General features: G+C 40.8%; 1 protein-coding gene across 4 annotated transcripts in view; it reads right to left on the bottom strand.

The window, feature by feature from the left end:
• NCKAP1 (NCK associated protein 1) overlaps nt 1-26,374 on the bottom strand; it is a 58,822-nt gene extending 32,448 nt beyond the window's left edge. The window contains exons 1-7 of one of the 4 annotated variants that reach the window (XM_050339293.1): nt 26,194-26,374; nt 15,781-15,798; nt 14,518-14,628; nt 5,577-5,669; nt 5,320-5,376; nt 4,095-4,237; nt 3,915-4,005 (exon numbers count right to left, since the gene is read on the bottom strand). In XM_050339293.1, coding sequence (XP_050195250.1) covers nt 3,915-4,005; nt 4,095-4,237; nt 5,320-5,376; nt 5,577-5,669; nt 14,518-14,628; nt 15,781-15,798; nt 26,194-26,301 — 621 coding nt within the window. In that variant the 5' untranslated portion in view covers nt 26,302-26,374. The remainder of the gene's footprint in view (nt 1-3,914; nt 4,006-4,094; nt 4,238-5,319; nt 5,377-5,576; nt 5,670-14,517; nt 14,629-15,780; nt 15,799-26,193) is intronic. The other 3 variants (XM_050339294.1, XM_050339296.1, XM_050339297.1) reach the window with 3 other exon arrangements.
• Between the last annotated feature and the right edge of the window lie 1,158 nt (nt 26,375-27,532).

The raw sequence follows: 27,532 nt of genomic DNA, 5'->3' as shown, positions 1-27,532 counted from the left end.
AAGGAGGGTAATGGTTAGTTTGAATGGTTAGTACTATTTTATCAGTACTCCTGCTTTCTCAGCGTTATTACTAACAATTATCAGAACATTCTACTGAGTTAGTTCTGAAATTAAACAAGGTTAAAACCCATTGCATCCAGTTTAACACATAAAAGACTACTCCAGGCTAAAGGAAGGATGCAGAGAAGCAAAAGTGTTTGATTTCTATTATTTTTAATTAGAGTTACAAGATTCTGAGTTCAGAATTACAGGACATGGTGGGGGGGGGAATCAACAGGGGACAACAACCCTGTCACTTACAACTGGAATTATTATTTATTTATTCAAGTATCCCAATTATTGTGTTATTCCCTTCTCTGCCACATCATTTACTATCTCCTTCCCCTTTGGTAGCAAATTATAATTATTTGAGCAGATAATGTCTACAGGAGCATCTTCATAACAAATGAAGCTTATCCAGGTAAGTGTATCCTGTGTCTTTTCCATTACTTTTGTACCAGTAGTGGTGTTTGTATGAATCCTGAGGGAGCCAGGTCTGAGCAGATTCTGTTGTGACAGCAGAGAAGGTCACTGAGACAAGAAAACCAAAGTCACCTGCCAAAGCTAAAGCAAAGGGCTAAACCACTGCCAGGTTTGCTGCGAAGCAGCGAGATGATAAAAGGACAACCTAAGTGTGCAATTCCACGAGAGTGCAACCCAAGAATGTGTTTCTCTAGCACAGTGCCTGAAGAGATCTCTGACCCCAATTTATACCTCTAGCACAGAATAAGCACAAGAGGGAAAAAATCAGAGCGATAGGCAGCTTTACAAAACATTTCAAGGGAAAGGATTGGTCCACTATTGAATACAAGAGATAATAATGAAAAGTGAAGCATCTTTGCTAAAATGTGCACCAGAAAAGATTATTTTCAAATGAGATCCTTAGCTAAATAAGAGGTCTTAACAAGACAAGAACTATGCAAAGGGAAGTGTAACAAAAATAACACTACAGATTATTTAGACAAATTAGAAGTATTCAAAACTGCTTCAGAACACTTAGGGAAATAGAATCACAGAATCAATGAGGTTGGAAAAGACCTCTGAGATCTTCAAGTCCAACCTTTCACCCAACAGCACCTTATCAACTAGACCATGGAACTGAGTGCCCTCCAGGGACGGAGGTATCCACCACCTCCCTGGGCAGCCCATTACAATGCCCAAGCACTCTCTCTGTAAAGAACTTCTTCTTAATGTCTAACCGAAATCTCCTCCACTGCAGTTTAAGACTGTGCCCTCTTGTTCTACTGCTGGTTGCCTGGGAGAAGAAACCAACCCCCTACACCCTCCTCTCAGGTAGTTGTAGAGTGATGAGGTCCCCCCTGAGCCTCCTCTTCTCCAGGCCAAACACCCTCAGCCTCTCCTCATAGGGTTTGTGCTCCAGTCTCTTCACCAGCCTTGCAGCTCTTCTTTGGACCTGCTCCAGCACCTCAGTATCCCTCCTAAACTGAGGGGCCCAGAACTGGACAGAACTGGCATTACTTGAGGTGCTGCCTCACCAGTGCCGAGTACAGAGTCAGAATCACTTCCCTGGTTCTGCTGGTCACACTGTTCCTGATCCAGGCCAGGATGCCATTGGCCTCCTTGGCCACCTGGGCACACTCTGGCTCATGTTCAGCTTCCTGTCAATCCAAACTCCCAGGTCCCTTTCTGTCTGGTCACTCTTCAGCCTGTAGCACTGCAGGGGGTTGTTGTGGCCCAAGTGCAGGACCCGGCACTTGGCCTTGCTAAACATAACACCACTGGATTCAGCCCATCTATTCATCCTGTCCAGGTCCCTCTGTTGAGCCCTCCTAGACTCCAGCTGATCGACACTACCCTCATCTTGGTGTCGTCTGCAAATTTGGTGATGATGGACTCATTCCCCTCATCTAAATCATCAATAAAGATGTTAAACAGGACTGGGCCCAGCACTGATCCCTGGGGGACACCACTGGTGACTGGATCCCAGCTGGATGCAGCCCCGTTCCCCAGCACTCTCTGGGCCCGGTCCTCCAGCCAGTTCATAACCCAGCACAGAGTGCCCCTGTCCAAGCCGTGGAGCACTCTCTGCCAGGAGTACATTATGGGAGACAGTGTCAAAGGCTTTGCTGAAGTCCAGACAGACACATCCACAGCCTGCCCCTCATCCACCAGGTGAGTCACCTGATCATAAAAGGGGATCAGGTTGGTCAGACAGGACCTGCCCCTCCTAAACCCGTGCTGGCTGGGTCTGATCCCTTGTCCATCCTGTAGGTGCTGTGTGATTGCACTCAGGATGATCTGCTCCATAACCTTGCCAGGCACTGAGGTCAGGCTGACAGGCCTGGAGTTTCCTGGATCTTCCTTCCAGCCCTTCTTATGGATAGGTGTCACATTGGCCAACTTCCAGTTGTCTGGAACCTCCCCAGAGAGCCAGGACTGTTGGAAAATGGTGGAGAGCGGCTTGGCAAGCTCTTCTGCCAGCTCCTCATCACCCCAGGGTGGATCCTATCTGCTCCCATGGACTTGTGAGGATTCAAGTGGCTCAGCAGGTCACTAACTTCTTCCTCATGGATTACAGGGGGAATATTTGGCTCCCTGTCTCTGTCTACCAGCCCAGGAGGACAGTTGTTCTGAGGACAACCTGCCTTACTCTTGAAAACTGAGGCACCTTTGGTAACTATATTCCCCTCTGTGTCCAATAAAGAATGGAGGTTTTCCTTGCCCCTCCTTCTGCTACTGATGCATTTATAAAAACACTTTTTATTATCCTTTATTCAAGTGGCCAGATTAAGTTCAAATTGTGCTTTCACCTCCCCAATCTTCTTTCTGCATTCCCTAACGACATCCTTACACGCTTCATGAGTTGCCTGCCCTTTTTTCCAGTGGTGATAAACCCTCTTTTTTTTTTCCCTAACTCTCTGAACTCGTAGTGACAATCCTAAAATGTTTAAGGATCAAGAAAAATCTCAAGTGGGTCAGAGAAGGAAAAAACAAACAGTACCTAGACACCAAAACAGAGAAAAAAAACCCCAAACCTTGCAAAGTTTAGGCAATAACTTAGTATTTAACTTCAGCTCCTGTCAAAGATTCAAAAATAAATTGCTATGCAATCAGTTTGGAAGCACAAAGAAAATAACACCCATATAAATAACACTTGGTCAGTTATGTTCAGACAAAACTAGCTTCCTCTGACAGAAGAGCAAGTCTAGTGGACAAATGGGAAGTGATAAACAGGATATACATTGACAGAGCTTCTGTCACTTTTCCAAGGTATTCTTATATGAAAATACAGCCTAGATAAAACATCACTCAACTGCAACACGACCAGCTGTGTGAGAACACAAGCTTAAAAACATCTGTAAAGAAAAGGGTAAAGGAATTGGGTTCATTTAACTCATTGAAGGCAGCTGAGGAGAGTAAACAGTGTCAGCTTTTAAATCCAGGTGCTATTGTTAAAGGGGCAGTGGTGATCTCCAGGATTCCTACTTTGAGGACAGTCCAAAGCAAAAACCCTCAGGTCACAAAATCGAAAAATCACATTCCTCTAAAATGGCAAACAAGCAAAACAACTAAGTTCATAGAAACACTGGGAATCTCTTGAATTTCAAGCTACAAACCTACACAGAACACGGGTGTAGCTGTTTTCAGATGATCTGCAACTGATTTTTAATTAATTTCTACTCCTTAGTGAATACAATGGCACCTTACTAGTGGGTCTCACCATTTCTGTACTTCTATAGGTTCTGCTTTTTAATATGTTATCAATTCCCAGCTCCAGACATTCATTATAACTAACACCTGATGTAAAATTTATACCCAATAGCCTTTGACAAAACAAACTCTTGCATATTTACTTTTCAATCTCTGTTTCTCCCAATTAATGGAGTGCATGCCTGCAAAAAGTAGTTACTTACTTTACTGTGAGGTACAAATTCCTCCATCATTTTCTTCAAAGGATTTTCATAATCCACAATCATCTGGCCAAGGCGTGGATATTCTCTGTCACTAAAAGCAACAACAAACAGTTGACTTTAGGTGCAGTTTTTACTGTTATCATTATATAAATTTCTTACACAACAGATTTCTTTTTTTACCTTGCTCCATGGGTCATTTCATGGGCATAGTTATACAGTCCAATGATAGCCTTCCTTTCCTCAATTCGGGACAGCAGTATCATTAGAGTGGTGTAGGTTATAATCAAATCTAGGTAGTTCTTTGTTAAATCGAAGTTTACAGTCTAGAAATAGAAAAACCCTGTAAATTATCGTTCTAAAATTTTTACAAACAAGCATAAAACATTTTCTTTACCTTTCCACCAATTTCCAGCATTTTTTAAATACAATAGGCTCTCTTTTGAATAAAGTTCTTGTCCTGGTTGCATATGACTTTGTATAATCTTGGTTAATTCACTCGAATTCCCAGAACTGTTTGCACTCATGAAAGCAAGAAAGCAAATAAATCTTTCCAGGTTTAAAAGTCACAGGTTACCTGACAGATAGGAAAGTTTTTCTTGGATGTTACTAATCAGTCAGCATTGCCTTGCCTATGAAATCTATTTTAATAAGACTCTGTAATGTAAAAAGCTACTGACCAGGTAACATCATTCCATGGGATATAAACCTGCTCCTTTTTTATATAATGAAACTAAGTCAGCCAAATTTAGATTAATGACTCAAACTAGCAAGGTGACATTATGAACATTAAGAAGGTTGAAACAAAGAGGAAAAGGCATTTGAGGTTTTCTTTTGGGGTTCTACAGTGTTGGCTGTGGAGTTTTGAGGTTTAGGGGCCTTTTTTTTTTGGTTTCGTTTTTTTTTTGGTTGGTTGGCTTTTTGTTCCCTGTGGGTTTTTTTTTTTTGCATATTGGGTTGGGGTTTTTTTGTTTGATTTTTTTTTTTAATATAACTCTTTTAGATGCTTTTGTACTTGCTTTAGTCAACCCCAGAAGTGACCTCCTCACATAGCTTATGTGGACACCAGTAATATTCCTGCCCTGTGAGTCTCATAAGGCTTAAGCATACAAGGAACAGTAGAATCTAAGAATTAATTTGCAGATGCAATAAAGCAAAAATTACAGAAAGATCTGTATGTCTGCTAACAGATAATGCTGTTACTGCTGTTCATAAGAAGCCCATTGAAAACAGTCTGTCTATCTCTGATTTCAAGCTATTATAAAAGTTAGAAATTCTGAAGACTGGTGTTTTTATTTCTCTTGCATTTATATCTAGTAATGTCATGTTTCTTGGGCTAACCTAAGCAAGTCCTTCTCCCCACGGGACTCTGATTAGAAACATTTCTGAAAGTGCAAAAAAAACTTACAATATCAAAGAAGACTTGGCAAACATCAATAGTGTTCAGCAGCTCACAGACATGGTCCTTGAAAAACAAAGGAATAACTTTAGTCTAAAAAGACCTAATTAAATCATTTTTACAATGACTAGTGATGGAGTTTGAGTCTTCCTTCGTTTGAAGAACAGACCTACACGTTCAGCTATTTCATTACATAGTTTTATTTCACAAACAGAGGGACCAAAGCCTGATGTGACGGGAGAGCTGACACATTTGTGACACCTTACCTTAAATTCCATCACATCAACAAACGTGAAGTAGTATAACGCCAGGTTCTTCAGAATCTCTGACTTCTCCTTCTGGAGCTGAGCAAGCTGTTGCTAAAAGAGAAACATAAACAGGCACGCTGTTCTTAGAGGATCTTGAGCAAAGCGCTGAGCAGCAACACCTGTGAAGCGCAGAGGAACCACCGGGCTATGCAAAGAAGCTCTAACATGGGTTTCTAAGGCTGAGGTTCTGTGTGTCTCAAACACACACAGAGTTCTCAGCACACGTCATTTTAACAGCTGCCAACTCTACTTTGAAGATAAAAGTCACATTAGTACACATTAGTACCAGAGTCGTATTGTTTAGCTCAGCTAGAGATGACAATGGGTAGTTAGGAAAACGGTGTTACCATATGTATAATTAGCAAAAGCAGAACGGGACATGAGCACAAATCAGTATGCCAAAAAAAAAGAAAAAAAAATAATGACGTTACTTGAGGTGGGAGAAAAGAAGGCGGCAGGTTACAAACGTTACTACGGAAAAACAGTATGCTTTTAAATTCTGAACTTACCAAAAAGAATATCCAGGCAAAGCCACGTTAAGCATGCAAAATAAAATGTAGATACAAACATAAAATACAGTAACGGTTCTTGGACCAGTTCCATATAAACACAATAATACATTCAAACAAAAGCAACAAAATAAAGAAACAAAAGAAAAAGAAGCAAAACACTAGCACTAGAAACTGGTGGATAAAATGGAAAAGGCAAATGTGAATACAAAGGCATAAAATCGTTCACATGGATCTTTTTTATTATTTTTTTAAACAGACAGTGAAATATCATTTATTTTTCAAAATCTGCTGGGGGAAGCAGACACTTGGCCAACTTAGAACACAAAAATCTCCAGCTGCTATTGAACAGCTATTCTGTTTATCTATGTATTACAGTCTGACAGCACTGAAGAATCCAATTATTTAACTTGCAATATCCAGCTATGAATTAAGTCTCCTTCCTGACACATGAATTGAATTAAAGGACTTGCAACACTCAACAAGAAAAAGTGCCCTCCAAAAAAGCTGCAAGATTTTAAATCAGACTGATCAAGTCAAATAGGATTCTCTTCTCAAAAAGAGCAATCAATTATAAGAAAGAATAAATAAATTGTTAGCTTATTTTCACTTGAGAGATTAGAACTGAGAATGCTACTTCAGCTCCCTCTCGTTATAAAGCTGTGCTTTGTGGTCTCAGTTTTATGTAAAGCATTAAAATTCCCCTAAAAGCACAGAGCAGACTGCCTGGACCACCACTGCATATCCCACGTAAAATAATCTGCTTCTCTCCTCTGAATTTTTAGAGGCGATGATGATTTTTAGAAGCCTTGAGCCGTAAGCCTTCCACTATAGCCAAGGAAGACAGGAATATAGAGAGTTATTAGCAACTTGGAATAACTCCATTATAAAATACTCCTGTCTACTCTTACACCCCTGCAAAGGATCAGACTTTGAAGGCCTCCCCGCTATATTACTGAGTCTCTGTCACGTAGCCATCAGCTGGGACTTTAATGAAAAGGAGTTGCAAGCACTCATGTTTATTTTGTAACTTGTCCTGATAAATCTCATGCACTAGGAAATGCGTTATTTCCATTTAAATCTATTTTTAAATGATGCTACTATTTTCCTACAGAGTTAAGATGATCGTTCTTGGAATTCTGAGCGTTGAAAGGGTCAGAAAGGTTTTGTTTAAAATAGTAGTATCAAAGTTTAACAATACATCAGCTGTGACCACTGTTAGATCAGTATGGGGCAAACAGCTCCATTCACAGGGCACAGCCTGATGGATGATGTTTAGAACAGCTTACAGCATGCAGCATCTTGGAAGTTTATTTGCATTTTTATCACTCAGGAATGTGGGTGTAGCTCTTTCCACACCCACTGCATCAAAACTTTCCATTACTAATTTCCTAACAGCTGTTGACAAACTGCTGATGCTTGTATCATTTTGTATTTGCTTTGAGGCTTTTCTCCTTTGCCTGTAATTTATTATCAAACATTTTCCAGTATCCAAAAAAAGTTTTCAAATAGGATAAACTGAAGAAATAACTCTTAAAAACATTACTAGCATTAAAAGATTATTTTCTCTATAGCTAACCATGCCTTGCTGACTGATTAGATGGAAGTGGTTTACTTATTCTCTATAAATTTAAAGTACAAATTATACCAGCAGTATTTTTGTTTAATGAGGTAAATTAGATTTAAGACCTATGAAAAGCTGTAGAAATTTCAGTATAATATAGCAAGATTAAAGAAACCCTGAAATAATTAATCTGAAATTATTTCTTTTGTCTATTAATAAAATACCACATCTCTGATCATATTTGAGTATTATTTACAAATCAGGATTTTAAATACCAGAGAGTGAAGCTACCACTTTGTGAAGTATATTACCCACAAGATATTCATATTAAACCCCCAAAATCTTTACACAATTGATTATGCACACAGAGAAAGCACATTAAAAGAAGCAAAAAACAAATCAGAAAGTGTAAGACAGACTCACTTAGAGCCTACATGAACAATGGCTCAGAGACAAGAGAATAATGATGCAGACACTGAGATATTAACCATGTGAATAAATACCAGCTCAGGAGAAATATCAAGGCTCAGGAGAAATAGAAGACAACTAGAAAAGGTTGTTCAGAAAGTATTATGTGTGAAAAACCAGAGGATAACTGTACTCCTGCAATTTTTTGTCGCATTTGTTTGACTGGTAGCAGTGGTATGTGAATAAATGACTTATTTCATGGTCCAGGAAGAGACACAAGGGGAATTTTCTGCTTCTTGCATCATTTTTCCTGCAAGTATGATCACTAAACACCTCTATTTGTGTTCTACCATCCGACATCAGAGACATTACAATGTCCTCAGAGAAAACACCATCCCCTAAATCTCACTAGCTACAATATAAGCCCCAAAAAGCAGTACTACAAATTCTGACTTAAAATTCTGAGGATAGGGGTAAATCAACACTGTCAGTGTTCTTGCTGTCATTTATTGCAGTCACTACACTTGCCACCTGTAGAGTCTTTAGTGGAAGATTTGAAAAACTCAATTCATTTGAACAAAGTTCCATGTTTACAAAATCCATAGCAGAGCAGCAGGGAAAGATAGAAGGATCTAATCAAATGAAGAAAATTACTTTTAAATTCTGTAAACTAATTGCAGATTGACAGGTGTGCCCTTGGTTTTCTTATTTCCAGTTAAAAGCAGTCTCTGAAGTGCTGTGCTCCATATAAAAAGATGCAATAGAATATTTAACATGTTTACTAACTAATGTGTGTCTGCTGCAAAATCTATTTTTGGTTTGTTTTCATGTTCTTAGCACTAAGTTAACTGTTTTAAAAAAGCAAATAGGCACCCATGATCCTCTACAACTGTTGCTGCCTCTGGGGTTGATCATATTATTAGTAACAATTGGAGCAGGGAGGCTCCTCTTCATAAACTGACCTACCTGTTAGCCATAAAGAATAGTTTTCCCACCCTCTCACCTTCATTTACAATTTTAGCAAGTTTTTTTACAGTTCATTTACAAACCTCACAATTTTTGGAATGTCATGTCAAAAATACTGTTTAGGTAATAATAAGGGGTGGTTTTTTGTTTCTTTGTTTTTTCAAGGCCAAGTTCTTCAGTTGTTAATCAGGAAATCAAAAGAGAGTTTTAATGAAGGAAGCAAAGAGCTAAAGTATTACACACATTTACTCCTCTGCAGGTATTGCAGATACTATGAAGCAACAGGAGCAAGCACATGACTCGTTTGATTTGCCTTGGCAAGTGACTCATATGGACATTTACAGCAGTGTGCTACAATGATTTATGACAAATAATGATAAAAATTACACTGTATTTGGATGCTACTCCATCTCAAATTCATGCCCAGTCAAAGGTTAAGCCATGAATACAAACATGCTGTAAACACTGCTGACAGTGCTTACAATTTCAAATAAATCCAAGTTACATTATGGGAATTCTGCTCAGTCAAACACTTGAAAGGGATTTCAGGATCTTACATTACTTTTTGGAACTACAAATGAAAAACTGCCAATTGCAAATGGCTGTTAGACTGAAAGATTTTACATATTATACTCCTGATTACATTATGGGATGAGGCCTTTTAAGTCAGTCTTATGTAGGTAACAGCTGAAGACTTCAGACACATTACTGCACATGCAACCAGAACAGCAGGTACGGCTGTGTCAGAGCAAGGCACCAGAGGAGTAATTCCAATTCTGAATCATTTTTTAGGAAAACGCAGATAAAATTGTTTTTGTTGTACACAGTTTATTTCAGAAGAAACTGCAAAATATAATTAATTTATCCTATTCTCAAGCATAAGTAATCTTCACTGTTTGTACAAAGCTGAAGAGAGAACAGTTACTCATCATCTCACTTGACTCATGCAGGAGGTACTCCCATAAAATCAACTGCTGCCTCAGCAGGTTCTGGAAAATCCATCTCCTTTGTGGTCCTTTCAGCACTCTGAACTCCCTGAGCAGGAGCAGAGCTGGGCAGGCAGCTGTGCAGGACACCCCCTTACCTGGAGAGGGTTTAGATTTTCATGGTCAGGAGGCCACTTACTGTGATGGTGGAGTATGGGCAGTTGGAGTTTTATTGCTTAAGAAAACTGGAAGTTACTTGAAAATCAAGTCTCCCATATATGAGATCTATCATCCCAGAAAGCTGGAGAAAAATGTTAAAATTTACTGGCTCCGAGGATAATTTAAAGGAAACAGCTGTCATATCTGTAATGACCATATAATTTCCTCAAAAATAAATGACTGTTTCCTAGTGAAAAAGGATTACCAACACATGAGGCAGCACAGCTGAGATCCCAAAGTTATGTTTCCACAGAAGACAGTTTCTAAATTATCTTCATTAGTGCTGTGCAAATTATGGTATTAAGAGCTTCAGCAGAAACAAGCAAATAAATGATACTTTCCTTGAGGCACTGTACCCCTTGCAGGGGTTGAAAAGAAAGACTTGGAAAAAACAAATGATTATTTGTATTAGGTGTTTTGAAAAAGACTAATTCCTGGATGCACCTCTCACAAATTAAAAATCAAGACTGGTTATAAAGCGTGTACTTCAATTTTTTGTTACAGAAGAAAGCATTTAATAAAAACATGCATTAATGATTTCTAATAAGCTTTAGCCAAGGAGGTCCAGCCACTCTGTGCCCACAACACCTCTCCCACATTCAGCTAATTTGCTATGCAAACAGCTCACAATTAAGTGAAACTGTAAGCCAGAGAAAGCAGAGTAAGCATGTACATTGGGATCTATAAGGAAAAAGGCTACACAGTCGTGGAGAAAAATTGAATAAAATGCCGAGTGAAATAATTCAAAACTAAAGATCCTCACTCAGGCAGGTGGAAATGCTCCCACAGTATGTACTCTGCCCCTATGTGATCTTATTTCCAGTCCCCACTGACACAATACAGCAGAAAATTGGTGCAGTTAAACCAGGTAAATAAACCCTCAGGATATTATCTCCTCAGAAATTCAATGTGTAGTGAATACAAACCACAAAGGAATTGACATGAACAATACTGAGAACACAGCTACGAGATGATGAGGAACCATCCCCTTAGAAACTTCCAAGTGATGCTTCACTGGGGTGCTCACTGCTGAGCAATGACATTTAAAAATTCAAAAAGTTATTCTACGAGGAAATTGCTGAGGAGCAATCTGAGTAAAAGAAAAACATATGTTCAAGAAAGAAGGCAGATATTCTCACTACTTGCCATATGTGGTGTTTGGGAAAGCAAAAAGGAGGCTACGGCTTCATCAGACAAAGACACGGAGCTTTACCTGTGCAGGCAGCAGATTTTACAGACTCTACCCACAATCTACAAAAAAAATGTATGTCCTTTCTCCCTGCACCTCCAGTTCCCCATTGTGAAGTATTTTATTTTGGTTTTAAAAGGCATTAAGTATAACACTGACTGAGAACAGAGTAACTTACAGGTCCTAAGACATTATTTTTTTAGTTCAGGAGGTTTCAATTTCTCTGTGGCAAGAGCCTTGCCTGTACACCTCATAAGAGGCTGAGGTCTAAAAAGCCTTCAGAAAAACCAGGCTGCTTCTGCATCCCTTACTTTGGAACTTGTCTTCTGATGCTAGACCAGGAAATTCAATAAAAAATAAAAGCTACTCTGAGTCAATATAAGCACAATCAGATCACTGACCTGACCAAGAATGATGGTGCTAAAAAGCTTTTCGGAAGGCCTGTGTAGCTTAGAAAGCTTGTTCAAAATAAAGCTTAAGTCAATCTAAAATAAACAGTACAGTTTCCCCAAAATCAGAACATATTTTTGTTTTCAAACAGGACTCCAAAATGTTTGTTTCTCACTTTCTCAGTCCTTCAAGTTCTTGCTTACACACATCCTTCCTTTGCAGATATTTCATACGCTGTGCAGCAACAACTACACTGCTGGCCCATTTCCTCAACAGTTGATTTAAGAGCCCGGTCTTCAACCTGCATATTTTCAAGGTTATGTGGTTCACAGTGGTTATTGGAGAAGAAATGTCAAGTGTATTTTTCAAGCATAAAAATCTATAAGCTATCAGTAAAAAAATATAACATAAACCCTTGTTTCAACAGAATGAAAATTTAGGCATTTCAAGCTCATCTGATTACAGCAGACGCTGCTCATGTTCTTCAAAGTGTTGCTCATTTCTGAGACACAGAACACTGTAGAAGATGGTACCTGAGAGAAAACAAACTAACAGCTAAAAATAGGGTAAAAGAAGAAAAAAAGCCATCAGTACTTATTCTCTATTTGTTCTCTATTTGAATGCCAAACTTGTTTGGCAACATGACCTACTCACATGTCCAAAGAAACTACTAACAGTGTAGGTGCACAGTGCTAAGCAGTGTTTGTTGAACATATAAAATCCAAAACTCCTTCCTGAAAGGCTGTTCCGGAATTTTCACGGCAAGGAGGAAACACAGCTTATGATTTCTCAACTATTTCCACTGCAGTAATCCTTTGTGATATTTCTTTAATTGCTGTGTTCCTGTTCCAGTGAGTTTCTTGCCCTTTTAAACCTCTGATGACCCATTTTCCTACTGAAGGAAGTCCCTGGTGTGCCCTCCTGATACATTGTGAGGTAGTTGTTGGCCAGCGGCAGGAGAGAAACAAAGGAAGATCAAGGAGGGGAACATCTTCCTGACCTTACACCTTTCTGAAGCTAAGGTTTATAAACAAAAATGGATTTTACCTCAAACTAGAACTTTCTCTGCACATGACACAGCTTTTGTTTCATGAGGTATCTGTAATGGGTAAAGGTTTCTTTTTTGGGAGATACAACACTCTACAGGAAACATCTATAAATAACAAAGACAAGCAAACTGCCATCAGCTCTGACCACAGGAAGGAAACCCCAGCTGCCTATTGCTAGAGCTCAAAATCCTACTTTAAACTGTGCTCATACATAAGGAGGGTAGGCTTTTGTCAACTGGCTGGCTCATGGTAAATAAACACAAGGCAATGACAAAACATTACGAGCGTGTCCTATTTTAGAAACTATGATTGTCAAAATACAGCAAGTTAGCTTTGATCTCTTTCCACAAACTTTACAGCACCAAATCCTTAAATATCTACCATTAGTTAAGCTCCAAATGCACAGTCAACAACTGCAGACATTTAGAGCATACATGCATATACATTAAACAAATTCTACATACATCATTTTTTACTTTCAATAGTAGATCTGCCACTCAAATTTAGAGAATACAGAAGCATTTACCAAACAGGGTTAAAAGGGCTTATTCTTTCTGCATAAATTTGATAAAGAAATTCCATATTTGTTACTCACACAATCTAATTCCATGCAAAAATGAGCAATATTAAAGAGTACAAAGCACGCACAAGTTTTAAAGTGAGAAAGCACATGGTTATTGAAATTGTTTCCTCCATAAAGGAAAGTTTTTCTCTGGTTTGGTTTTTTTTTGGATTTTTTCCCCATTGCTATTACTGGAGGGATTACATATAATTTTGAGATGGCAATGTAAAAGAAACTCATTATTCCCATTGTTCTTACCACTACCATTCTGTAGAAACCTGAATGCTTAAAGCAAGCCTAAACCTCCCAAGCACACATGCACGTAGCTGCATGCAGGGAACATGCAAAACCCAACACCTACCTCCACTTTTCACCTTTAGAAAGAAATATAAGCAAGTGAAAAAAAATATAAAAAAAAATCTTTCCCTTGTCTTTCAAATTGAAACTGGAGAACAAGTGCACATCACCTGCCAAAATGCCTACCTGTAATCAAATAATGTTAATCACCTCCAAAAGGCTACAGAGTCTAATTCAGCAATACTGGCTCACTCAGAAAGGTGAAATATAATTTACTACTGGAACTGAACTCACTGTCTCAAAAGGAAACAGTTATATTTCCCTGGTTTTGTACTTTATGAGGTTTCTCCTTATTGATTAAAGCATTCTTTTTTCCCACAGGGACTGACCCCATAGGCAAGAGCACCTGTAAAATACAAACATCTTTTCCCACTGTGCAATCAGGTGTCCTTTACTGATCTGCTGGTCAGGACACATCACAAATAAGTTATGCAACTTCTTCTGCAATCAGTCCGGTCATCAGGAATTTCTCCTGTTAAAGCAAGGCATGATTTTTTCCAAGGATTTCTTATCATTGACCATTCTCTGGAATGGAACAGAAGAGAGCAGGCTAAAAGAAAACTAGAAAGTGTCCTACCCTAACAAAACCCACCCAGAGTTACAGTGTAATATTCTCTCAGACATCTGAATCCACAGCTATATTCCAACTGCAACTATCAGTCTCTGGTGCTTCATCAGAACACATAAAACCTCTCAGACTTGAACAACAAGTGGTGAAAGGGTATTGAGAAAAATACTTATACAGCCATAGGTTACTTACATTGTTGTTGCGTGTTTCTACTGCTGGAAACTTCCTGACTATGAATTTGACAGCAGATTCCAGGTTTTTGTCAATAAGATAGGATGGTTTGGCTTTGGGGTCACCACATGCCTATAAAAAAAATACAACAAAAAGTGAAGTAGAAACACAGTCATCCACCTAAAGCTAAGTGATAGTTGCAAATCTGAAGACAAACTAGAAAGATTCTTTTTCTGTTTGATATTTTTTTTTTTTTTTGGTGAGCAGGTGATAAAATGAAAGGCAAAGTGCAGGGACTGTCACAGCTGAAATATGCAATGGGAAACAGTACAGAGATGCTCTTCTACTGAAAAAGATGCATGGAAGTATCAAAGCAGTTAGTGCAGAACAGCAGTGAGGGAAAAAACTCAATCCTAAAAAAAGGAGAAAAAAAAATGGTTTCCTTTTAATGCTATTCCTGGTTTGAGGTAGTGTTGTATTCATCTGGAGTTAACAAACTGTTAGAAAATTCAGTCATGTCATCATCTGTGGAGGACAGTGTTGGGCACGTTAAATGATTCAGCTATCCTTTGTGAAACAGAACTGAACACCCCACCACCAATCTGCGTTGAATTTTTCTTCCAACTGTTCAGTGCCAGACAACTTTCCATCCCGCAGCCAAACCACCGGTACTTGCCTAAAGCAGCCTATTCCTTAGGTTAAGAACGGAAGTTTTGCTCGTGTTCTTTACTCCTAGAGCAGCATGGGCCGTGCTTTAAAAGCAGGAGTCGAGAAGCTTCATTAAATTTTGATGTGAAGTCGCAGCTATAAGTGTTAGGTCTCTCAAATAACTTACGTAGGCAGATCAGAGCAGCTTCTGTGGACAAAGGACTGAGGAAGCACCTGCTGTTGGCGGCTCCAGTGCATGCTGTCAGACACACCACTACTTCTCTACTACTCTGACTAGCCAGCCATGCCAGACCGTTCAGTTTGGAGGAACACATGAAAAGCAGCGTTACTTACATGACAGAGTTTGCGCTCAAACTGCGTTTGTCTCAAATATTGCCTTAGTTTTATTTTCCTCACGGGGATTGGCAAAGGAGTTTCGTGTCTCATGCAAAACTAAATTACATGCTAGGCGTTCCTACGCAACAGAGGGGACTCGAATGAGGCAGCTCGTTTAAAAACTCTCCCACATTGCTTTCTATGACCGAGTTGTGGACTGTAGAGACAGAAGTCATGGAGTATGAGACCGATTCTGAAAGCGGGCAAGCGGGCAAAGGGAAGGTGAAAAGCTTTGCAAACCTTCCAAACTTGTCCTTGCTGGGAAAGCAGTGTAATAAAAAGAGAGAAAAATTACATATAAACAAATTACTCTTAAATTCTAAAGTATTACATTTAAGTGAACTAATACACTATTACCTACATCCAAGAGAACATTATGACCATCTGTTACTCCAGGCAGCACACTTTCTTACTGCATGGTGATTATTCTAATACTCACAAACAACTTGACAGATACTTATCAGAATTCTACTACTGTGCAAATCACTGCAAATATACTGAGACATGTAACTACTAATAGTATTTCCAAACTAAGTTCAGGTAGGGAGAGAAAACAAGAGTTAACAGACATCACATGCAACTACAGGGGAAAAAAGGAGAGAAACTCAGTGAAGTTTTACATACCTGAAAAAGAAACGGTAGCCAAGAAAAAAAACAAAAGAGTCATTATTGTAAGTTTCTAAAATGTCTACCGGCAGTACATGACCATCATGAGGTATACTAACGTACTACTCTAATATCAAACCTCTCATATTTGCTAGTAATCCCAAAGATACAGTATTTTAATAAAATTTAGTATCTATTATACAAGAATTTATAATGAAAATAAATTCAGCAACATTCACAGCATCAGTTAGATATTAAACAGTTGCTTTGATATCCTTAGAGTAGCAAACAACACGTGCCACAAGAGATCTATTCTGTACACACTTTAAAGTCTTAACACAATTTCAAAAGTAAAAGCTATACTGTAAATAGGCATTAAAAAGTTAGACAATGCACTTCAGATTTATGAAGTTCTAATTAACTCCGTGTCGTGGGTTTGTCAGAACCTTTGTCAGATTATTTCAATTTGTTGTTCTTGCCACACATCATGCAAGTTTCTCTATCAAAAGAAAGATTACTGAAACAAGTTAACAGACATGTATTTGTGCCCTGTTAAATTCCAATATGGTTGCTGTTACACGGGAGACAACAAATCTGCCACTGTTGACTTCATAAATTTTTCAGTCTGAATTAAAACACTCCTTCTACATACACTCCTTATTTTTCCTAGCAACAGATGTTTTTCTTCCTATAAATAAGCTCTCTGAAATGTTTACTAAAACTTACATTCTACCCAGGCCCTTACACACAGATCATTCACATGGAAACAGACCTCTGTAAACACCAACATACACATCCTCCTGTGGCTTCAGGAATTCAGCTGTTACCCTCAGTTTTATCAGTATACATAATATGCTCCTCCTGTACTCCTTCCCACTGTTTGTTAGCTGACATCACACTTGAAGCAACTGTAATTCTTCCTACTAATAAACTACCCTAGATTGATTCGTAGATAAGAACATTCCTGCAAGGTGTTGAAGGTATCCTTCACACACATCAAAATTGCAGCTTCTGGAAAGCTGTGCAAGCTGAATGTGAACTGAATAGACAGAGGATGGGAGACATCACTGAGTGAGCAGGTCAGTGCCATTTTCTTGGCTCTTGCACATTCCACAGCAGCTCAGCTCCTCTCTAAGAACTGGTATTAATCGATGTTGTTAGCTGTTGTTGCATCAGTGAAATTTTCATCCATACTGTTGCCTGCATTCAGCATCACAGCTAGAACAGTCTGTGCTTAAACCAATTCTAAAATGGTGAACAGACCTGTGAAGCTCAACCTCACTGTGGTTCACTCTAGAAAGCACAACAGAATGAACACACAAACCCCAATCCCAGCACTTCTGCACGAGTGTGAAGGTGTGATAAGGCACACACACAACCACAACCCTGCACTGTGGAGAGAACAAAGCCACTGAGGGCAGCAGTCTCAGAATGCAGGTAAGAAATGCAGCTTTTGCTTTCAGTAGCTGTATCAGTCAATATAAAATCCCTTGTCAGTGCTGTAATGGGCAGGAACATCGTGGTAGAACATACAAAGATCACTTGGCCATACACAGCTCTCCAGCATCACATAGAATTCTGAGCATTAGCCAAAAACAGCAGCCCTTTTTTAATCAGCCTCAGATACTACTTTTTCCCCTAAGTGGGATACAATAACCTTCCTTCATTTCTTATTAAAAAAAACCCAATGAAACAAAACACAAAAAAACCCCAAAAAATCACAAACAAAAACCAAACCAAAACAAAAAACAAACAAACTAAAAAAAACCAACCAAACAAAAAAAAAACAAACAAAAAAAGTTCTCACCAAACCAACACGGAATGGTTGCATTTGGTTTTTTGTTTGGGGGTTTTTTTTGGAGAACAGCCACATTTTTTGAGCATCAAAAAAGAAATTCACAAATTAAAAACGTTCTTACTACTGCAGCATTCCTGGAATATAGCTCTGAAGCTACGTGATTCCAGCTGCTTCAGCCCTGAAATGTTATACTGAAAGAATCTCCCAGCAGTCAACTCTGACTTCTTTTGTATATTACTAAACAGCTGTCAAGCAGTTATGCTGAAGAGGATGATGCCAAGCTACAATTAGAGACTAATCTAAGTAATTAAAAATTTTTTTCAATGGACTAAAGCACTACAGCATTTCTTTCCACAGCACTTAAGAGGGGTACCCTGCTATGATAAGCTCCCAACTTGGTGAACAGTGATTCTGTGCATCCAACCCCTAACAAGAACAATATGATTTTTACAGCTAATAGTTTGGTTAAGAATACTCACTTGCTATCATCACTGGCACAGGCATCAAGCTTCAGAGAGATGGGCCTACATCACTGGTTAGAGGTGCTTCATTATGCCACATGTTTTGAATAAGACCAGCATTTTCCTACCTGTCCTAACAAGGTAAATACTATATTATTATTATTTAAAAAAATCAGACTCTCTTCCTCACTTGATGCTATGAGGTTCTTCTGTACTAACTTCACTTTGACAATGAAGAATAGTACATGTATTTACTTTCTAGGTTGTACTCACTCAAAAGCAGCCATCAAGAACAAGAGTTAGCAACAAAAACCTTCTTCAGGCATACACTGAAGTAGCCTCCAAAGAGGAAAACAGAATCCAGTTGAAGTGCCTTTGGCCCAGAATACACTGACTTTATGAGACAGCAAAGAGACCTTTTGCCCAAATACCGTTACAGCTCTCACTGCAAAATCTAAGCTTAACATTTTACCTCCTAGTTGAGGGTAGAAGATATCTGTATCCTACATATATCCAGCTGAAGTGACTTAAATTATGTTGAGGTACAATCACTGTCAGTAGTCAGTGCCCCCAGCTTGCATTTAGAACCCTCAAACTTCACTCGTGCCTCAACATAAACCTCTCACTTGCCCTTGAATTGAGAATCATTACCTGAGTTAAGTGGTGTAGAATGGTAAAAAAGCCTAAATATTTTCTTCTATTGTCAGCAGGGTTATCTCCTAACAATAGAGAAACAGAGCCATTTGAATCAATAATTTCCTATTTTCGTCCCCCAAGCCTCCTACGTCAGCAGATTATCATAAATCATCTTTTGCAGCAATTTAACATGGGTTTTTTATTTCAAGAGATCTTGATGTACTCTTACTGCAGATTGGAGATAAAACACTACTGAGCACAGTTCCACTGGACTGTGACAACATATACAGAAATAATCATAATCAACAAATCACCTCACCTTCAAATTTCATTTGCAAGTGATTCTGCACTAAAAAACTACGTGAATTTAACCAGGAAATGGATGGAATTTCAATGATAGCAAAAACTACACCATCCCCCGAGTTAGTATCTGCACTGGTAAATGGAAATACTCTTAAGATTTCCTGTATTAAAAAATGGGACAATCTCCTGTACATCCCATTTACAGTTTACTACAGCACATTCTTCTGACACGCCTGAAAGACAGGCACATTAAAACTATTCTTCCCTTGGAAGAGCTGCTGGCATTAAAGACTTCACCCTAAATTGTATCTAAGTTTGCATGCCTGGTTTGTAGCTATGCATCCTCTAAATCACACTAAATAATAAAAGGCAAAGAATCATTCAAAGAGACATTTTCACCATTAACTCCATACTACCTATTACACATTCTTTGTTTCTGCCACGCATTTAAAGCTGAGATTATCAACTGGCAACCTCTAGTTTTGAAAAAGCAAAACGACTCAGAAGGAGAGGTGAATAATCAATAAAGAGCTGATTTCAATAGTGGTTCACAATACATTTCCTCCTTTAACCCCTCTGATCAAGCCTATCCCAGCTGCTTGGCTGCATTTTAGGTTTTGTGGAAGCCCAAATCCATTCTTAAACAGGCTGGTCCCAGATAAGCTTTGTGAATGATACTTGTACAAAAGGTAAACCCGCATCTTGATACAAAGTATGCTCAGAGTTTCAACCACAATCTGGAAGCCGAAGAAAGCATACAATTTTTGGACAGTCTCTAAAGGCCTTGGACATATCCAAAATATGGCTCAAAATTATTAGAAATTTAACAGCTATTGCACTTTTCGTTCACCAAGGTTCAAAAGTCTGAAAGATAATGTACTTTCATATTCATTTAAAATTATAACTGAAGGTTTTAAAAGTCAGACCAATGTTTCATAGAGCTAAGCAAGACATCTTCCCTGCTACTACTCATTATTTGGTGTGTGTTCAACCCCAAAGTATATACTTTATTTTAAATCCTAGCATATCTCTACTCAGAGATTCAACCCATTAAAATGCAAACTCAGATGAAATCAGAAGAAAAGGCTAAAAAAGACCTCAATAAATTGCCTATTTCTTCTCCTGTTCCAAAGCAGGATCAACTGTATCTATGTTGCTCCTGGGAGATGTCTGCCAAATCTTTACTTACAGGTCTCTAACAGGCCAAATTAAAAAAACACTCTCAGTCTTTTCCAATATTTAATTTAACTTTCCAATATTTAATTTCATTTAATCCATTACTTTTTGATCTCTGGTCATACTGAATCGCACAGAGTATTCCCCTTCTCTCTGTAGCAGTCCTAAATAGTTAAAGAATTGCATCACTTATTAACTTACTTAAAAATAATTAATAATCCCATTTTCTGAATGGGTGAAATTTTCTGCACCACCCACCCCTCTCAATATTCTCCTCTGGACTTTCTCCATTTTGCCCATACCTACTGTGAAAAATGTGTTTAATCAGACGTGTTTTGGATGCATCTCAACATATGCCACGTAGAACAAAAAGGTTACTTAATTCTTTTTCATCTGGTCTTGCTCACACGTGTATAAAACCTCATGTCATCCCTGACTTTTTTCAGCAAAGCTTAGTTGGTTCACATGTGCCCTGGTACGTCCCTAACCTTTCCCAGCTATTTTCTGCAGCCTTGCTACCTCATTACTTCTGACTTGAAATTTTGCTGAGCACCTCAGAGCTTACAATCCTACCTGCTCAACCACCTCCACATTTATTAACCATACCTACAATTTGTTAAGCTCAAACTGAACTCCAGTCAGGTGCTGTAACTTCTCCCGGTTCCCTATCTATAAATTTATTAAGCCCACTGTAGCCATCACGGTTGTTAATGCCAGAGTGACTGGAACCCGAGGGATGACATGCCCCAGTGAGACCCTGCTGATCCACTGTCTGACAGTGAGATCTTCACAACTGCTCCCTAACACGGTTATCCATCTGCTTTCATCATTACAACTTCACCCAGATTTGTACTTCCTCAGATTGTTTGTGAGAACAATCAAATGAGGTTATGTCAGCGGCCTTGCTAAGGTCAGTATGTAAAGTATCTCCTAAGCTGCCCAAACTAGAAACAAATATGTGGGTTTGACACTGTCTGTACAGTGATTAACTCACACTGTCCTCTTGCGTGTGTAGTACCTGTTTAAGCACTTGGTTCTGTTAATCAAACAGGGGGCAGGTAAAGCGCAAAGGATAAAAAATTAAGGAAAGTACCACCACCACAATACTTTTCCTAAATGTTAGTTAATAAATAATGTCTTAATAAAGGAAAGCGAGGCAATGGGAATGCCTTGTCTATTCTGAATCTAAAACGTGAACTGTTACAACTTTTCAGGTGTATCTTCTCTGCACACAACCTTAAAAATCTCCTGCAACTAAAACTGGATTTGTTTTTGTGTCAGCACATGACGAGACACATGAACAGTGATGGAGGCACATAATTTGTACTTGTAAGCCAAAAAAACAAGGCAAGAAAATTATGGGCATCTACTTTGGATGTGAAAAAAATATAATGTGATATGGTATCCCCAGTCTGTGTTTGCTTCCTGAGCAAAGGAATTTTTTTCTTTCCAACTGCCAGCACTGTGAGTTTGCTTGGGGCTTCCTCCTATGCTTATCAGTGGGACAATATTCTGAGCCATCCCTCCAAGATCACAGACACAAACACCTTAACCTGTAAAGAACTGCCGACATCTATGCTGCCCAAAACACTTCCCAGTGACCTGCAGACATTCCCTCTCCATTCCAACCAACCTTACTATTCAAACCCAGATTACTGGTTAGCTTTTCCTCTCAGCTCAAAGCTCTGCACTCCAGCACAGAGCTCAGTGTCAAAACAGTGATCTAATCCTACACCCTTCCAGCCTTCAGAGCTCTGCAGATTGGAAACTTCTCCACGGTTTCCAGTCACCTAAAATCTCTCCTAGTTTTTTCCTGAAGAACCACTCTAGTGCCTCAGCAAAACAGTACACTTTATTAACTGGTTCTATTAATTAAACAATCAACTGGCTTTAATAATTTCTAAGTTTTAAGTAGTAACATCCTCAATATGGGTAAAAATCCAATATTCCCACTATTACATCTTTAAAGAACTAACTGGCAATCACCTGCTAAATTATTTTAAATCTGGCTTCACACCAAGCTCTGTGTTGCTACCATAGGACTGGGACCACATTTTTAGTTTGGAATGGTAAATATGAAGTCAGCTAAAACCTCTGCAAATATTTATTAAGTTCCTTATCTATGACTTCAGTTCAGTTATGCAGTTCACATCTAAGAATTCATTTAAGATTCTCATTTTTCAGATACTATGTAATCATCAGAGTTGGGAAAGTCAAAAGAATTTATTTCCTTAATGACATTTTAAGAAATAAATCTTGCAAACAAACATAAAGCCTGTACTGTGAAAAACAACAGAACACCGGTAGCAAAGCAATTCATGCTAAATAACAGACTCATCAAGTTTGATTAACATATACTCTAAATAATTCAAAACTTTCACTTTCATCCCTAGCAGGTCTGTTGATAGTAGCACTGCTGAGACATTCTTCAAAATCACACTCCCTAGATCTGCTCTGGCTAAATCTGTACTTCAGGTATTTCAAGATGAAATCTTTCATTGTAAACACCTCTCGGTATCCAAGGGCTTTATAAACAACCAACCAACAGGCCCAGAAAAAACAAGATTACTTCTCTGCCACCACTGCTCTCCAGCAATGCTCTGAGTTGAGAGTACTGGCAGCACTACACAGAGTTCACCAACACAAGCCACGGTCTGCTCTGAAAGGTAACCATGAAATCCAAGCTTCACCTGAGACACCATAACATGAAAAACCCCTGTTGTGTTTGATTTATGTGTAGTTGTAGTGAAGGACTGACAAAAGAATTACAGGGGAAATAAACAATAATGCAAACCTAGATAACTGAGGATAAATTCTTAAAAAGCAGAAGGAACAAACCAGGAGAGAAACCACAATGGTAAGAATTCCAAGTCCAGGATTAATATTGGTCACAATGCAAAAGAGACAGCTGGAAGCAACAAGCAAAGCGTCATCCTTCAAAACAACAACAACTACAAAAAGTCCACGTCTGTACAGATCTAACATGAGTTTTGTCTCATCATCTGCTATTACCTTACTATCTCCACTTTGCGTATTTTCCATGGCACTCTCAGAGGTAAAAGCAAACATACACTCAGATGCTCTGTCTTAAAAACAACAAACTTTCAACTGTTTCAAAAGATAACAGCAGCACAGAAGGTCAGTAAAAGGGAACTATGAACAATTAACAGCTGTAAGCACAATGACATCAAAACTGAAATTTGAATAGGAAGATTAAGTATAAAAGTTTCTAACTGCTTTTAGCAACTGCTGTGACTCCTTGGGAAGTAAAATTTTCCTGCTTCGTTTCTAAGAGTCAAGAAAATTCTTAATCCTTGAAAATCTCTCTTCTCTAGACAGCATCTACAGCAATCTGTAACGCAGCTACGAATACTTCAATCTCTCACTTCCTCTTATTAAAAATAAGTCTTAACCATTTCCTTTAACCACAAAACCACATATTGTGTGGTTCTCTTTAGTAACTTGAGTTTCGATATCATATTCACCGGAGGAATCTATGAGAGAATCTCAAACAGCAGTTTTGGAATTGAGCGATTTCAGAAAGGAAAAAAAATAAAAAGGAATAAAGAAAAACAAAGTGCTCCAAACAGCCAGTTATGCTGCAGCTGGGCTGAAGAGAGACCCACAGTAAAACACAGTAGTCAGTCCTGACACTTCTGGGCTCACCATCAGAGCTAACCAGTTCCCCCTGTCAAGCAGTACTGACTGCAGCTAAAGAAAACAACTATTTAAATCATAACTCACTACATGAATACACACAGTTCTGCCTGGGACATCTCCAGATTTGCAAAAATACACGTCACATAACAGTCGAGACACTTGGTCACACCTCCTCTCTCTCTGTGTGCAAGGCCTATGCAATTTTGGACTCAGTTCTTGGAACTTGCAGGAAAAAATGGTGTCACCTCCAGTGCTGATGCTCCCCTACGGAGAGCCTGTCCACCTGCATCACTTCACTGACAGGAGTAACAGCAGAAGCTACCACCATGTGGGCCAACATGCTCAGGACTGTGCCATCCAAACATGCCAAGCATGTCTGTAGGCACTGGAGCGCTTAATAGGAGGAAGTGTCCCTGGGAATGAAAACAGAGCCTGCACTCACAACGGCTTAGGCACAGCCGTGTATGAAGATGGGTTTTAATTTTTCCTGTCCTGTTTCCTGCCCCCCAAAGCAGGGCCACGCTCAGGCAAAATTCCCCTGGCCTGTTTTTCACCTGGTATATTTCTCGCCAAGTCTTAACAAGTGCACACACAAATGACTTCCCCGTTTTGATGGTTTTCCCCATATATAGGGAATTTCTGTTGTTAAAAGTGTAACTAGATTGTTGCCATTATTAAGCTGAAATGATTTTCCAATGTACAAAGCTGCAAACTAAAAGGAACCCTTTGGAGAGTCAGGAACTTACAATAATTTAGTCAGAACGCTTTATCTATGTCAGTGAAGATTTGCAGAAAACACTCAAGCGCACATCAAACACCGAAACAGCTTTGGATGACTTCTGAATACTTTAATCACTTGGGTTGGGTTTTTTTTGCTGGAAAAATACCTTACTTAAAAGCCACAATGCACGTGGTAGCCCTTAGGAGTACAGGTCTCCCACGTCAACAAAACTCTTGGACCAAACACATCTTTGAGCTCATATCGGTCAGGCAGGGTCACTCCTGACAGAAAGCTGTTTCCATAAGTCAGAGAGATCAAATAAGCACCTAAAACTCTCAAACTCCCTCTGCCATTGCAATTGAACCCAGCATGGGAATAGGGATGAGACTTTAATCGGGAAAGGTGTGTGTGCTCGCTGCTCAAAGGTAATAGCTAACATTTTCTTTGAAGTATGACAAACCTCTTAGAAATATTCGTGTAGAAGGCAAAGCAATAAAACCTAAGTAGTATTCACTACTGGAAGTGGACAGAGCGGCCGTACACTTTCAGATGATGTATCACACGGTAGGAAAATGAAGCCGGGAAGGATACATGAAGCACCCGGCACGGGGTGGGGGCATGAACTACGTTCTTCCCTACAGGAAAGCACAGCGATGACTTCCCGAGGAGAAATTAACCGAGCAGGGAGGCGGGACCCATCCCTGCCTCAGCAGCGAGACCTGCAGCTTCCTGCACGGCCGAGCCGCCTCACCGAGGCCAACACCGATCCCTTCGGGAGCAGCTCCAGCACCCCCGGCCGCTTCAAACACCCGTTCCATCTCACGCCGGGAGCTGCTAAGCAACCGCGCGCCTCGAACTTATCGAAATTAAACTTACTAATTTTACCCCAAACCCCCTTTTTTTCCCCTTCGGTAGCGACAGGTTTCGGCGTGGGAAAAGCCCGGGCGGCGCTGCCCACTCGCGGCTCCCGTGAGTCACGCACGGCAGCGGGGCGGGAGCGGCTGCGGGGCCGCGCCGGGACCAGGCCCCGCTCCCGCGGCCGCCGCCAGCACCGGCCGGGCCTCCCCCATCCCTCCCTCCGCCCCTCCCGGAGCGATGCGGCGGCCGCAGGGCAGCCCCGGCCCTCCCCGGCCGGGCGGCGGCCCCGCCCAGCCCCCGGGCCCCGCCGCTAGGCCGCGGCACGGCCGGCAGCGCCGCCAGCCCCGCGCAGCGCCGGCCCGAGCGCCGGCGGGCACCGCGCCGGGGCGGCTCCCCGTCCGTCCCCCCCCGCTCCCCGCCGGGGCCCCCCGCACCTTCTTGATGTTGTAGAGCCGGGTGAGCATGCCGACGCCGCGGTCGTTCAGGATGGTGAGCTTCTCCGCCAGCTTCTGCTGGCTCGGCTGCAGCACGGCCCGCGACATCGTGGCGCTCTGCGGCCGTCCCCGGCGCTCGCAGCCCTGCGGCCGCCGGCCTGGCCCGGCCCGGCTCTGCCTCCCGTCCCGTCCCCTCCCTCCCTTCCTTCCCCTTCCCTTCCCGTCCCTTCCCGTCCCCTCCCGCCCGGCCGGCGCTGGAGCCTCCGCGGGGCGTGGGCACGGTCACGTGGGGGGCCTGGCGCGCCCCCTGCGGGCGGGCGGCGGCGGCGCGGGCTGTGGGCGCTGTGAGGGGGCTCTGAGGGGGCCCGGCCCCGGCCCCGAGGGGTGCTGCACACCCGCGAGGAAAGGCCGTTCTTCCGCAAGGTTTATCGCCAGTAAAGCTGTGGGTGTCCCATCCCAGGAGGCCACAGAACCATAGATAATAGAAGCGTAGTATCGTAGCGTGGTTTGTGTTGGAAGGGACCTTAAAGATCATGTAGTTCCACCCCCCTGCCCTGAGCAGGAACACCTTTCCCGAGCCCAGGTTGCTCCAAGCCCCGTCCAGCCTCGCCCTGGACACTTCCAAGGATGGGGCAGCCACGGTTTCCCTGGGCAACATGTTCCAATGCCTCATCACCCTCGCAGTAGAGAATCTAAACGTAACCTCTTTTAATTTGAACCCATTCCCTCTTGTCCTGTCACAACATGCTCTTGTAAATAGCCTTGCCCCACCTTTTCTGTAAGTTCCCTTCAGGTGCTGGAAGGGTGTTCAAGGCCAGGCTGGATGGAGCTCTGAGCAACCTGGTCTGGTTGAAGGTGTCCCTGCCCATGGCACAGGGTTGGAATGAGATGGCTTTAAGTTCACCTCCAACCCAAACCTTACCGTGATTCTATGAAAACCCCATTTTTTCACTTAATGAACTCCATTTTTTCACTTAATGAACTCCATTTTTTCACTTAATCAATACCATTTTTTTTACTTTAACAACGTGTAAGTCCTACGCTTTGGCCACAATAACTCCCTGCAGTGCTGCAGGTCTTGGGCAGAGTGGCTGAAAAGCTGCCCAGCAGAAGAAGACCTTGGAGTGCTGGTCACAGTGACTGACCACGAGCCAGAGCGTGCCCAGGCAGACAAGAAGGCCACAGGCACCCTGGCCTGTGTCAGAAATAGGGTGGCAGCAGGACCAGGGAAGTGGTTCTGACCCTGTACTCGGCACTGGTGAGGCTGCACCACGAGTGCTTTCTTCTGTTTTGGGTCTCTCACTTTAAAAAGGACATTGAGGTGCTGGAGTGTGTCCAG

This window comes from Myiozetetes cayanensis, unplaced genomic scaffold (genome assembly GCF_022539395.1).
Source record: "Myiozetetes cayanensis isolate MyiCay16 unplaced genomic scaffold, myiCay2020 scf9, whole genome shotgun sequence".
NCBI lineage: Eukaryota > Metazoa > Chordata > Aves > Passeriformes > Tyrannidae > Myiozetetes > Myiozetetes cayanensis.
The sequence above is the reverse complement of the archived record's forward strand: the minus strand, read 5'-3'. Positions and strand labels throughout refer to the sequence as shown.